At 38.5% G+C, this 13,885-nt stretch overlaps 1 protein-coding gene across 8 annotated transcripts in view; it reads right to left on the bottom strand.

Annotated features, from left to right (window-relative positions):
* GRIN1 (glutamate ionotropic receptor NMDA type subunit 1) overlaps positions 1–13,885 on the bottom strand; it is a 73,011-nt gene that overhangs the window by 41,901 nt on the left and 17,225 nt on the right. For all 8 annotated transcript variants that reach the window (XM_072431408.1, XM_072431405.1, XM_072431404.1 and 5 more), the window contains 4 exons: positions 12,695–12,816; positions 10,107–10,281; positions 9,410–9,554; positions 510–593 (listed from right to left, as the gene is read on the bottom strand). In XM_072431408.1, coding sequence (XP_072287509.1) covers positions 510–593; positions 9,410–9,554; positions 10,107–10,281; positions 12,695–12,816 — 526 coding nt within the window. The remainder of the gene's footprint in view (positions 1–509; positions 594–9,409; positions 9,555–10,106; positions 10,282–12,694; positions 12,817–13,885) is intronic.

Below are 13,885 nucleotides of genomic sequence, written 5' to 3'. Positions count from 1 at the left end.
ATGCCGGAGCGTCTTATACGCCGAAAAATACGGTAGGTTCTTTTGTATCCAAAAAAGTATTTTTTTTTATTTATTTAAAAAAAACACTCAGAAGGGTCTAAAGGCATGATACACAGAAATAAAAAAAAATGGTAATGAAGATTGAGGTGTACAAGGGGGCAAACTTCTATGTTTGCATACCCAGAAATTGCTTAAAGAGCTGAGGTTTAGCCACCACTTCTGGCAGAGCTGCCTAGGAATAATTCCCTCCACAATGTTTAGGATCCTCAGTTTCATGTGACAGATATGAGACAAAACAGCAAGGGAAATCTCATTGAGTTACAATACCAATATTAAAACCCTGCCAGATGACCCAACCATTACCCATGTTATCCAAAATTTAAAGAAAAATGTCAGAACTAACTTTCAAGTATTGACAACAAGATGATGGCAATTGCTGAGGTATATGCATACTTATGTACATTTCTCAGAGCATAATACAGCAAGTTATGACACTATAGGTTTTTTACCTTTAGATTGGTCGACATTTTGTACCCCTCAGGTTTTTCTGTTTCACCTCCTGGCCAAATAATCTTCCTGTCATTCTGCAAAATCTGAATGATGAAAGGAAAACCAAAATGGGATATTGATACCAAGATGTAATGCTATACGTCTTTCAACATAATAGTATATAAATACTTAACATTATAAATAAATATTTATTGGTAAATACACAATTCAGTTATTTTGTAAAAGTTAGATTTCAGCAATGCAGCAACATTGGACTGATAGTCATACCTACAAATTCTATCGTCGAACAATTATGTACTGTGGGTTAATTATTATTAGAGATAAGCGAATGGAAGCTGACGAAGTGGAATTCGATGCAAATTTCAGGAAAAATTCGATTCGCTCAAAATCCGAATTTCCTCGCGATTGGTGGTAACGAATCACAATTTTTCCTGAAATGGCGGCTACACGTGTGAAGACTTTAGAGATTCCCCATTCATCCTGTGTAGTGCCCTGTATGATTAGATAGTAAAACTCTATCTAAGAATACAGAGAACAGTGCTGCAACAGCAATCGCTGTTGCCATACTGTGCTTCTACTAGGTATTCCTAGATAGTTTCTCTATCTTGTCCCCATTCATAGAGAAACTCTATCTAAGAACACATAGAACAGCTCTCAGGGCACTGCATGGGATGAATGGGGACATCCCCCTTAGTGCCTGGTATTCTTAGATAGAGAAACTCACTGTTGCAGCACTGCTCTCTGTATTCTTAGATAGAGTTTAACTATCTAAGAATACAGAGCACTACAGGTGATGAATGAGGACAAGTCCCCATTCATCACCTGTAATTCCTGGACATTGTAGTGGAACTGCAGAGGACTGCAGTTCAGTTTCCCACGTGAAGTCACATTGTGAAACTGAACTGCATATGACCTCGGCGATTGCTGTTGCAGCGCTGTTCTATGTATTCTTAGATAGAGTTTCACTATCTAAGAATACAGAGCACTACACAGGATGAATGGGGACTTGTCCCCATTCATCCCCTTTAGTGTCCTATATTCTTAGATAGAGAAACTCTATCTAAGAATACATAGTAGAAGTACTGCACGGCAACCGCGAAATAGCCGAAATAACCAGAAATAGCCGTTTTTAACAAGATTCGCCGCAAAAAAATTTGAGTCGAATCGAATCTTTTCGAAAAATTCGGCAAACCGGCTGAATTGAAAAATTTGCTCATCTCTAATCATTATGAAATAAAGAGAAGACAAAATGGTTTATCAAGTTTATCCCCCTGGAAAGGTGGTTTTGATAAAAACATAGTTAGACCAGTGACATGTATGAGCAAGAGGAAATAAAAAGAAGATATGACCAATCAGCTTTACAAGAAACACCAATGTCCATAAAAAAAATGCAACCTTCTCAACAATCCCATCGTTCTACCGCACAAGAAGTCTCCAGCATTCTTTTGCCTTACTTTGAACAAAAGTTCTCCTCACTTTAGTCTACTATTGAAGCTGCACTCCAACAAATTACCTCCAACACTACCAGAATCACTGAGCTTGAGCAACGCACCAGCGACCTAGAGGACCAAGCCAATGAGCGTCAAACCACAATTGCATCTCAACAACTCCTATTAGCCTCCTTGTCTGATAATAATGAAGACTTAGAGAACAAATATCGGCGTGCCAACCCCTGGCTGATTAACATTCTGGAATTTTACAAAACCGTTGACCTTGCCCACTTTATTACAGTGGACATTCCTCAGGCTCTACAGATGAACCCTCTTACTCCACGTGCCATTGAACGTGTTCACTGCCTCTGTACATGATGGCTAACTATGTGACTGCCCTATTCACTGCACAACAATGATTTTGCTACTTGGAATAACACGTATGATTTACATGATATCGAGTGTACTTATTCCAAATCTGAACTCAAAATCACGTACAGATTTTAGGTTATAGGTGTGCTATAGCTATTCAAATGTTCAAAAGTGTGCTATAGGTTTATAAGGGGAGATGGACCAAGGGCTCTTCTCTAGTGCGAAACCATCTTATTGGATAGTACAGCTAGGCCATAGTGAGTCTGTTTTGAGCTAAAGCTGTTTTAATAAACCGTACAGTTTTTGCTACATTTGTGGCAAATATACCCTGTGTGATTGACACAAGAACCTAAGCAACAGGTTGAGATTCGCTTACAAGTATTACTTTGGATGTGAAATTGGAGATCAGGATAAAAGCTGAGCACCTCATATCTACTGTCAAGTGTGTTACTTTGGCCTAACACAATGGTTGAATGGGAAAAGGAATACAATGCCTTTTGCTGTGCCTATGGTTTGGCATGAAACAAAAGACCATCACTCAGACTGCTACTTCTGTATGAGTAAAATTGCTGGGTTTTTGAAGAAGACAAGTCAAAAATCGTCTATCCTGATTGTGAATCTGCTCTGAAGCCAGTGTCACATGATGCAGAGAATACAGTGCCAGTCGCTCCTACATCTTTTGTTACTGACAGTGATATGTCGGATGAAGAACAGGAGGATGATGTCGATGTTAATGAATGTTATGAACCCCAATTTGAAGAGGGTAAGCCACATTTTATAGGCCAATCAGATTTAGATGATCTAGCAAAGGAACCTTTCTTTGTCAAAAGAGAACTTTTGACAAAGAAAGGAGTCTGAACTGTCAGCCTCCAGATTAAAGGAGTGGAATTTGCTACAAAAAGGAGAGACAATTTCACACTTTCATGATCGTCACACAAAGTTCGGAGGTTTATACAAGCTGGAAAACGACATTTGCTTCTGTACCGACGTGAGTGGCCTGATGATGAAGTTAGGTTGCGAATACATACCATTGTAGTGGAGATTGTTCATTAACTTGAGAAAAGCAAGTTTAAAAGCTGTATTGCTGCATAAAGGTAACAAAAAACCTTCTGTTCCTCTTGCTCATGACGAGGGAATGAAAGAGACATACAAATCCATGGAGGTAATTTTGAAATTGATTAACTATTCAGAACACAAGTGGAACAATTGTGGTGACCTGAAGGTTGTGGCACTCTTTCTTGGCCTGCAATTGGGATATACAAAATATATGTGCTTTTTGCGCCTGTGGAACTGTCGTGATGACAGCAACCCTTACAAAGTGAAAGAATGCCCACCCAGACCTGAACACACTGTTGGCCAGTACAACGTGAAGCATAAATCACTCATTGATCCACAGAAAGTTTACCTTCTGCCACTTCATACTAAACTTGGATTCATGAAACAAAGGATCTTGATGGTATGGGTTTTCAGTATCTGAAGGACAAGTTTGGAAAATGTTAAAAAGATGCTAAACTGAAAGCAGGCATTTAGGTTGGTCCCAAAATCCGCAATTTGATGATTGATGCCACATTCAGAGACAAACTCAACCCCCTTGAACTTGCTGTTTGGGATTCTGGGCAAGCAGCGAGCTCAAAACCATGCTGAACTTGTGAACAACATGCTAACAGCATACCGTCAACTTGGCGGCGGAATGTCACTTAAAATTAATTTCTTACATTCCCATCTGGACTTCTTCCCACAAAATGTGAGTGATGTGAGTGATGAACAAGGGGAGAGGTTCCACCAGAACATTTCTGTTATGGAAACAAGATACCAGGGCCGGTGCAACCCCAACATGATGGGCGATTACTGCTGGTTTCTGCAACGGGAGACAGTGCAGAGCCACAAACGCAAAATCAAGTGCCTGAAACACTTCTGAAGTGTACATGTGCGTTCAAGGACTCAGGTGAATTATGTGTAATTGTATATGTTGTTGCAACATAAAACTATGTTTTTGTAATGTCATGGAAGTATGAGGCAAAAGTTAGTTATGTATAGAGATTACATAGTAACTGCGGAACGAGAGGATGTAGCTAACTGCATCTATACACGTAAATAACATAAGATCCTGATTTCCTAGGCATAATTGGACTTCAGATCTGGATTTAGTGCAATTGATTTAGTATAGGACACATTTGTTTTTTTGTGATGCATAAATAATATTGTTTTGTATTTCCAATCCTGATATATGCAATTTATACTCCAATTGTATTCTGGTTCTTTCTTTTAACCCCCTTTATTAAATTACCTGATTTACTTGATTTACCAGTGTTGCTGGCCTGTCCTGCCCATCGGATCCTAATGAATAATGACTATGACAATGTTATGTACCTGCTGTTTTGCCTTTCTGCTCTTTTCTCATATACGCTGTCATGGTAATACAGTTTTTATCTGTTTTTTGTCTGTCCTTCACTTACAAAGAATGGCCTTGACCAACTGTTTGCCATTAGATTTTGGAGTGGTCACCTATCTCCCATGCCCACTGAGGGTCTCAGCAGCTTGGGACAACCAAGTCCGCTCCTATTTGATATCCACCCACGATCCCCCCAATTTCTGCCTCCATGTAGATGACCCTGACCGCATTGTCTATTGCTTATATTCCCCCACCTGTCACCTCATCTACTCTTAAAATAGTGTCTTGGAAAGTGGGAGGCCTCAACCACCCCATTAAAAGGCGCAAAGTTACTTCACATTTGCGCCCATACTGTCCTGACCTGGTGTTTCTCCAAGAAACTCACCTGAAAGTGGGAGATACACTGCGTATACCTGGATCTTGGATGGGGGAAGTGATTACTTCTTCCTACTTCAAAAAAAGAGTGGAGTGGCAATCTTGATCCATAAATCCCTGCCATTGAAAAATCCTGGATTCTCACATAGACTCTGGCTCTTGATTCATTTTACTGAGGGCAAACATGCAGGGCACTACATAATCATTCCTCATTGTTTATGCCCCCACTGGGCTGAACGCCCATCTTTTTACCCACATTCTAAAATTTCTTCTAGAAGGGAACTATCCAAACCTCATTATTGCAGGGGACTTCAACAGCACCTTAGATAAAAACTAATTCCACCTCTAAGAGTACTGGTGGCCCGTCCCCAATTCATCGAGTCTCCAAGCACCTCCCCCTATTAGATCCCTGATGGGTAAGGAACCCAACAGTCAGGGAATACTCGTGCTGGTCAAGAGCATACAAAACCTTCTTTGGCACTGACTACTTCCTTACTCAGGATTCTTTGCTCCCCAATATCCAATCCATCACTTACCACCCCATCCTCCTTTCAGACTATGCCCCGGTGTCACTACACTCCAATTGTATTTTATAACTCACCGTGCTGGCACTACCCCTCATATCTTTCTTCTTCTTCCTCTTTTAATGCTAATTTATTTTCATCCAGAAATAATTTCCTGGATGACAATATTCTACATTGGGATACAACTGTACTTAAATTAGACTGGTCAGGCGGTACTGCGGGGGCATGTCACCACATACCTAAAAGGCCTTAAAAGAGAGGAAAAACACAACTGTGCCAAATGTAGAATCAGCGTATTGTGCACCCTAGCAAACCATTACTGAGGAATATAGGCGCGCCTGGTTCCAGGCAGCCATGGTTCTAGACAATCATTCTCATACTTCATACTGGGCCCAAAAGGACAATACACACCTTGCAATATCCAATACAAGGATCCAGGCACCACACCCAATCCAAAATTCTACACCTCCTTGAACAAAATTTTTCTTCTGTATACTCGGCCCAACCCCCAACCACCAGGACCTAACTGCGCTACTGCAGGAGGCTAAACTACCCTGTTTATCTACCACACAACAGGAAATTCTTAATGCCCCAACTGACCTACTTTAAATCGAATCAATTATCTGTAAGGTTCCCATGGGAAAGACTCCAGGTCCGGATGGCTTACCTGCGGAAATGTATAACCCCCTGGAAACCATACATCTCACCTTTGATATGGTACTCTTCTCAACCAACTCCCTTTTCCCTCCTTCAATTCCATTCCCAAACCTTTTAGAGACCCTTAAAGTCCCATCCTCCCCTCACGGAACAACGATTGGATGTCGTCTGCAATCAGCATATTTCTAAAGGGATTAGAACAGCGATTGCGGCCACCACACTTACCTACAATAAAAATCATGTCCTTCTAAGCCTTGATGCAGAAAAAGCTTTCAACAAGGTGAAATGACCCTAGCTATTTGCTCTTTTAGAACAAAGGGAATTTGGACCCAAACCCCACCACCTCCCTAATATTCAACAACCAGCTGTCCCAACCCTTATGTATGCAGGGTGGCACTTGTCAAGGCTGTCCCTTGTCTTCGCTCCTTTTTAATATCGCCCTAGACCCTCTCATACATCTCCTTATCTCCACCCCACAATTTAAGGAAATTACTTTGGCAGCACAGAAATTAAACCTTTGGCTTTTGCCAACGATGTCCTCCTCTTTATCTCTAATCCCACATTCTCCCTTCATCATGAACCTTTTATCCCACTTAGGTCCTCTTAGTAACCTCCTGGTTACTCAATCAAATTTGACAAATTGGTAGCCCTGTACCTGTACCCCAAACACAAACCAACCTGAAGCAAGCAATTCCCATTTCAATAGCCAAAGGGAAATTTTAGATACCTAGGGGTGCAGATTCCCAAAAATCCAGCCCGCCTCTATGAAGTTAACTTCTCATGTGCCTTACGTTCCATGCAAGACTCCTTTAAGTCATGGTCATCACTCCCCCTCTCTTTCATAGGCCGCATAGCCCTGATAAAAATGTTAGCATTCCCCAGGCTGTTGTTCCTTCTTCAGGCGCTCCCTGTTTTTCTCACACCCAAGCAAACCCACTATATCATAGGTTTACAATAACACTTTATCTGGGGTAGCAAACATTCCAAAATCTGTTGTGCCATTCTGCATTAATCAACATCTAATGGGGCCTTAACTTACCCAATATTGTGTTATACAAAGAGGCAGCAATCTTATGTATCCTTAAAGATTAGCTTCATGGCACCTCCTTTTATACTAATCTGAACATTGATTTTGCCCTTAGCTCCCCCTTACATGCCATTTTCTTAATGCACCTCCACAAGGAGCTGTTGCCTGATATAATTGAGCAAAACTCCTTACTCTCTTTGCAATGGCACTTAGGCACACCTTTCGCAACAAGGTGGTTCTTAACACCCACATTTGTTTGTTTCTCCCCTAATGGGGGAATTCTGATTACACTTCTGGACTCACCTCCCCTGTTTTCCGAGATTGAGCAGACATATGTCTATCCTCGGTGCAATCACTCCTGTATCCCAAAAAACACAAACCTTACTCCTTGTCGGGACTGGGATCCGAACCCAGAGCTGCTTCTGCATCTGGCAGTAGCTCTACTCATTATGCTATCCGAAGTGCTGTTTTGTCTGAACTCTTTGCTCCTCCCCCTGACTTCCTATTTATTCTCTTCCATTAATTTCCTGTTTTCCAGATTATTGTGCTCCTGCCAGTGTCTTGCCTTACTATTGCTAATACTACTGCTACATCGCCTCATCTGCTATTTGCCTGTGTATTGACCTTTGGCTATGGATTTACTGACTACTACTATTGCTTGCTCCTGTTAAGCTGATTTACCTGGATACTGACTTTGGCTTTCTTCCTGACTACCCTTTTGTCTTGCCCTGAACCATTACAGCTGCCTGTGAACTGAACCCAGAGTATTGACTCTGTGACCCTCCTGGTTGTTACAGCAATTGGCCTCCAAACTAGTTCTCAGATCGCAACACTCCCTTATTGAATTGTAAGCAGAATTCCCAGGAACTGCATGTAATTTGTTTGCTCTCTTTCAGTCACGTGGCAATAGTGGGACTTGGGAGAGTTTTAATAAAACTTTGAATGAAGTCACTAAGACTCTACAAGTGTTTTAACCAAGCTACCTGGTACCTTACCAGAGTCTTAGAAGTTGACCACCCTATTAATCTCCCTACCTAGAATGGTAGAAACCAAATTTCCTACAAACCTCTAGACCCACCATTATTGGGGCCAAATCTTTTTCCCTCCTACCTTCCGACTTTACTAAACCACTCCTAATCAGAGACACTGCGCACAGCTGGTGAACAATAGATTGACTCCGGTATTGTACTGAAAGTTCTTTTTATTGTTTCTCTTACTTGGAAATAAATATGTTCAACTGTCAATTTTGAATATTTGTGTACATCGAATTGTTTGCTCAGTCCTGTAACACCTTTGCCATTTTGTTGTTAATGTATTTGTTTTGTTATTCCTGAATACTGATGTAACTCAATAAAAATATATTTAAAAAAAAATGGTGACTCCACATTTCACGTTAGAGGAAATCTGACATCTTTGGTAATTTTTAGGGGTGTTGTCATTTCTAAAACTGTTATCTTGTGCCTATTTTAACTTAAACGTTTGTTTTAGCCTAAAAGTCCCTTACCATTGTACTGGAGCATTCCACTCATTATTATAAATCATTATTAATATTTTCTACAATTACAGGATCCCATTACACAAACTTATATGTGTTATCTGCTATGCCAGTGCATTACATAGTTAATAGTCATTTAGGTTAAAAAAGACATGAATCCATTAAGTTCAACCACTAGGGAAATAAACATATCCCAGATAAAGAAATGATTGTTCACAGACATTACAGTGAAAAATCCCTTCATTATCCAGAGATTAAATTTCATTTTCTCTGTCCCTTGTGAATAACTGAACAGCCAAGTCTCTATTTGGACATTAATATATTTATATATTTATACAGGATCATCATATCCCCCCTTAAATGTCTCTTCTCAAGGGAGAATAGATTCAGTTCAGCCAATCTCTCCTCATAGCTGAGCTCCTCCATTCTTTTTATTAGTTTAGTTCTCCTTCTCTGCACTCTCTCCAATTCCACAATATCCTTTTTTGTGAACTGGTGCCCAGGTATATTATGATATAGGTATAGGTATATTATAAATATTAAGAACAGTAGGAAAGCTTTTCAGTGCCAGACCCTATTTTAGCATTACAAGCCGAATGAAATGTTAAATTTGGATTCTTAACTCACGTGGCTTCCATTAAATATCCCAACTTGGACGAGTTTTCGGTTTTGAAGGTTCATGATGCTGTAGTTAGCAAATTTTCTGTCTCCGTCCTCATTAAATTCCACCCTTCCTGTGACTCCTTCTGGGTATTTGGAGGACATCAGCACCCTGACATAAGAGAACACAAACACTCAGAGGTATCTCCTGTAACATAAAACACTTCGGAAATTAGCCCAATGGTTACCTAAAAAATATTGCGGCTTTCATAGGGATAAAGACAAAAACAGAAAAAATTATTGACTTTTTAAAATAAAACTTTAGACAACTATTTGCTGCCCTCCTGACCCAGTGACTAATATTTGTTTAACAGGGATTAAAAAAACGTTTTTTAATCCTGGTAAAGGGAAAATGTCCCTATTAAAGTCACAGATAAAAGATAAAACTTGAAAAAGTTGTTTTTCCTCATGTTATCCATAACTGAAAAAAATATTGGAGTTGTTTGAGTTGGAGGCATCAGTGCTTATCAGTGCACATTAGTGCATATTTGAACTAAATAAGGAGGATTTTATTTTCTTTGTAAATTGGTAAATTGGTTTAAACTTAATGATGAATTTTTGCATGCCTAAATGTGTTGGATATACTATTTTAGAAGATGCTGTGTGTGTTGTACAGATGGTTGCTTCTGTTCCCATTATGACAGTTATGTTGAGTCATATTAACCTTTTGAATAATGGCCCGGTTTTCCAGATGTTGGTATTTCCCACACACCCTCTTGGTGGGTCAGTAATATTTTCTTTTTCAAAAAGCTCATGGATTGCCTGAGCGGCAACAGCCACTGCATCACTGATATGAGCAGACTCATTTTTCCCATTGATCAACTGAAGACCGATGACCCCTGCAAGAGAGAGAATATTAAAGGATTGATCTGGATAAAGAGTATAGATAAGCAAGACTAAGTCAGATTATTTAGGGTATAAGTATAGACAGATATCACAGACCTCCATTACTTCCAGTTAAATACTATATATTTAAGCCTTTATAGTAGTCTCCTGTAATTCTTTGCACACCTGGGGAGGGCAGTACTGCCAGACAGCCGTTTATGCTTGCTTTGATGTATTCCACAGTGCTGTGCATTTAAGAAATAGTGCTTTCTGATTAGAGCCCAGAGCATAGAGATGACCTTGACCATCATTTATACATAATGGTAAAGTAGTGCTTGTAGAACAGAAACAGATTGTGCCATTACTGTTCACATATGTGCAATAAACCAGCAGTGATTCTTCATGAGTAACTTTGATCTGATAAGTAACTTTGTTTATGTCAAAAGGATAGAGGCAGAAGTTCACAAGCTTGCACTGTATTGTATTGTTGATTGGTCTAGGGAGGAATGTTTGTGAAATCTTGGCAAAAGAATGTTCTGGATGACCATAAAATAAAACTATATAAAGGTTCACTAGGGCAGGTAAAACATTTTTTTTGCAGGAAAATTGCTAATTTTGCTACTAGTTACCAAAACCCACTACTGACGCAACAATCTGGTGTAATTATAGACTGATCTCTTTGCTTAACCTGGATGCCAAGATTGTGGCTCCAATCTTGGCGTCCAGATTGAATGAGACTATTGGCAACATTGTAGTGACGGATGAAACAGGATTTGTACATGGACGGCAAGCAGGGGATAGTATACAGAGAATATTGCATTTGATTCATCAGGCTAAACAAGAAAGGATCAACAACTGTTAATAACATCACTACTGTTAAGCTTTCACATTAGTAAAGCATTTGATTCAGTAATATGGCCATACCTTACATCTTTATTTACTAAATGGGGTTTTGGATCAAAGTTTTGCAAATGGATATTCTCCCTATATGCATATCCCAAAGCTTTTATTCAACATATGGGCTATTGTTCAGAGAGTTTTTTGATAGGCAGAGGTACTAGACAGGGTTGCCCACTATCACCATTGCTGTTTGCTTTGGCGGTGGAACCCTTGGCTATAGCAATTAGAAATAATGCAGATATCCAGGGAAAGGCTCTCTAAAGTTCAGCAGAACTGTACGGGTAACTGTTTTAGGGGATGTAATTCCACAGGAACTTTCTTCCATATTTGGTGAGAATTGACCAAAATCAGGATGTTCTGGACAAGAGTATACTAAATTGCTTACACTATAGTAGGGTATTCTCTTCCCAAACAACCAGCTGAAGCACTATTATGCCAGAAACCATCGGTCTGTACTATGAATCAATTTAAACTAATAACATACTTGTTTACTGCGGCCAAAATGGTCCTTGCTAAAGCATGTTGGTCTAAAATCCCTAACATACAACAAGTTATAAAAACAAGAATAAAATGTCTTGGATTTTAGTTAACAAGAAGATGAGGGCATGGTTCATGGCATCAGTAGCTAAATTTCAAAAAGTGTGGTCACCAGAGATTGAGTACTTCATGCCAATAGGATGGGACATGGTTGACTATATAGTGATAACATCAGTAATATTACTTGTTTATGGAGCTAGTTTACCACCCCCTATTTCCTTTTGATTCTTTGTCTTAAGTGTTGTTATTGTTGTTTTTAGCAGAAAAGTTTTGCTCAGGATAGATATAGAGGTCTTGTGGGATAAATAGTAATGTATTTTTTTCTTTTTTATTAAATATAAGCACACATGTCACTTTAGGGTGTATAAAGCACAAGTTAGAAATACCAGATGAATTAAATCCTAATTTCATGGTGTTGAAGCAAAGATAAAGAAGGACTATCTGGTTAAATATAGATAATATTAAAAGAAGAAAGTTTGAGGATTGTTTCCCACCTCTGTGTATATTCTAAGGTCACAAAGAAATAATATGGTTATATATAGATTTTCACTGGGATGAAAACGATTATATATATAATTTTATTTATTTATTTATTTTCCAGATTTTTTTTGATATGGCTTGAGATATATGTTTGTTCGATTTGTTTGTGAAACTAAAAATTAATAAAGTAATTGAAACAGAAGCAAGTTGTTCAAATGTAAAAAGTTGAACATTCACCACTGCCTTATCATAAAGCCCTCCATTTCATAATCAGTAATGACTGATGAGGTCACCCAATTGGTAAAATTGACATTTCTAATCTTCCTACAAGCAGACCCAACAATATCATATTTTGAGATGCTGGGTTATTCCCAATGTAATCCAGTTCTGGTTAAGAAATCCCACTGCTTTCCAAGTTCTGCAGTGGCCTCAGTGGCACTTTTCTTGCAACTTGCTTTTAGTAAGGCTGGGGTTGTATCGTATTTCGTTCCTGGAGCATTATCACGTTACCATCAGGTGCATATCGTAAGGCACTTCCTGAAATTTCCCTTTCTCCAACCAACCACACGTAGCCAGAGCCAGTCATGTCCAGCACAGCTGCTGTCTTGTACACAGTACTGGCATCATCCTCGCTGGAAGCAAAGAAAATATTAAAAAAAAAAGTAAAATATATATACATAGAATGTACACAAAAGAAAATTGACTGGGTATGTGTTCCATTTCTAAAGTTTCTGACAACAGGAATAATATGTTATGGGTTAGGCATTGCACCCCTAATGTTTTTGCCAAACGTGAATAAGGAGAAATGTGATTTATATAAAAGTATAGTTACAATTATATATAGATATATATAATATAAAAAATACAAGTGATAAATGTAATACCTATTTTTAAGCAATATATTTATGTATTTATAAAAATAATAATGTTAATAAAATATTTCAGAATATCATCAAAAATGACTCTGTTCATTAAGCTGCTCCTATACAATCTAAAAAAATATATATTTTCTTAGATTTTAGGCTAATTTATTTAGGCTTGAGTTTAGCCTTCATTTTTTCATCTCAGGGCTGTTTGATGATCTATTTTCATGGAAAATATACATACACACAAGCACAAAAAGTGCATTACGTATATGTGTTTGCAAACACACACACAGTCACTGGCTATAATCACTTCAGGGTGCCAATAGTTAAATGTAAGGAACCACTAATCTGAACATAACCTTAATATTATTGACTGCAAAAGGGAAAAAAGTAAACCTCCTAGTTTAATTACATTTTATTGGTTAAACTGATGTTTATAAACATCACATTCTAAAATAAAATTGAAACTTGAGGAATAGGGAAAAGAATGAGAGAAATACACAATAACAGGAATGATAACACAATATAAATATCTGTTATTAGGCTCAGCACCTTCAAAAAAGAAGTTCTGTGAAAGGGGAATGCCATGTCAATCCATATTGGCAAAGCGTATCCAAGAATGTATTAACCATTTAATACTTCCAGAATCCAACTATTCTTTCACAATGTTGGAACCAGTGTATGTAAACCCTAACAAGATATTAGAATATACTACTAATACTACTAATATATTACAGAAAGTATTTTGTCATGTCTGTTTGATAAGCAGAAAAAAATAACTGCTTGATCTTGTAAGGAATGAAAAACTGCCCTGTGCACACTTCCTGTGTTATAT

This window comes from Pyxicephalus adspersus, chromosome Z, assembly GCF_032062135.1.
Source record: "Pyxicephalus adspersus chromosome Z, UCB_Pads_2.0, whole genome shotgun sequence".
NCBI classification, from domain to species: Eukaryota; Metazoa; Chordata; class Amphibia; order Anura; family Pyxicephalidae; genus Pyxicephalus; species Pyxicephalus adspersus.
This window is presented reverse-complemented; position numbering and strand designations above follow the sequence as displayed.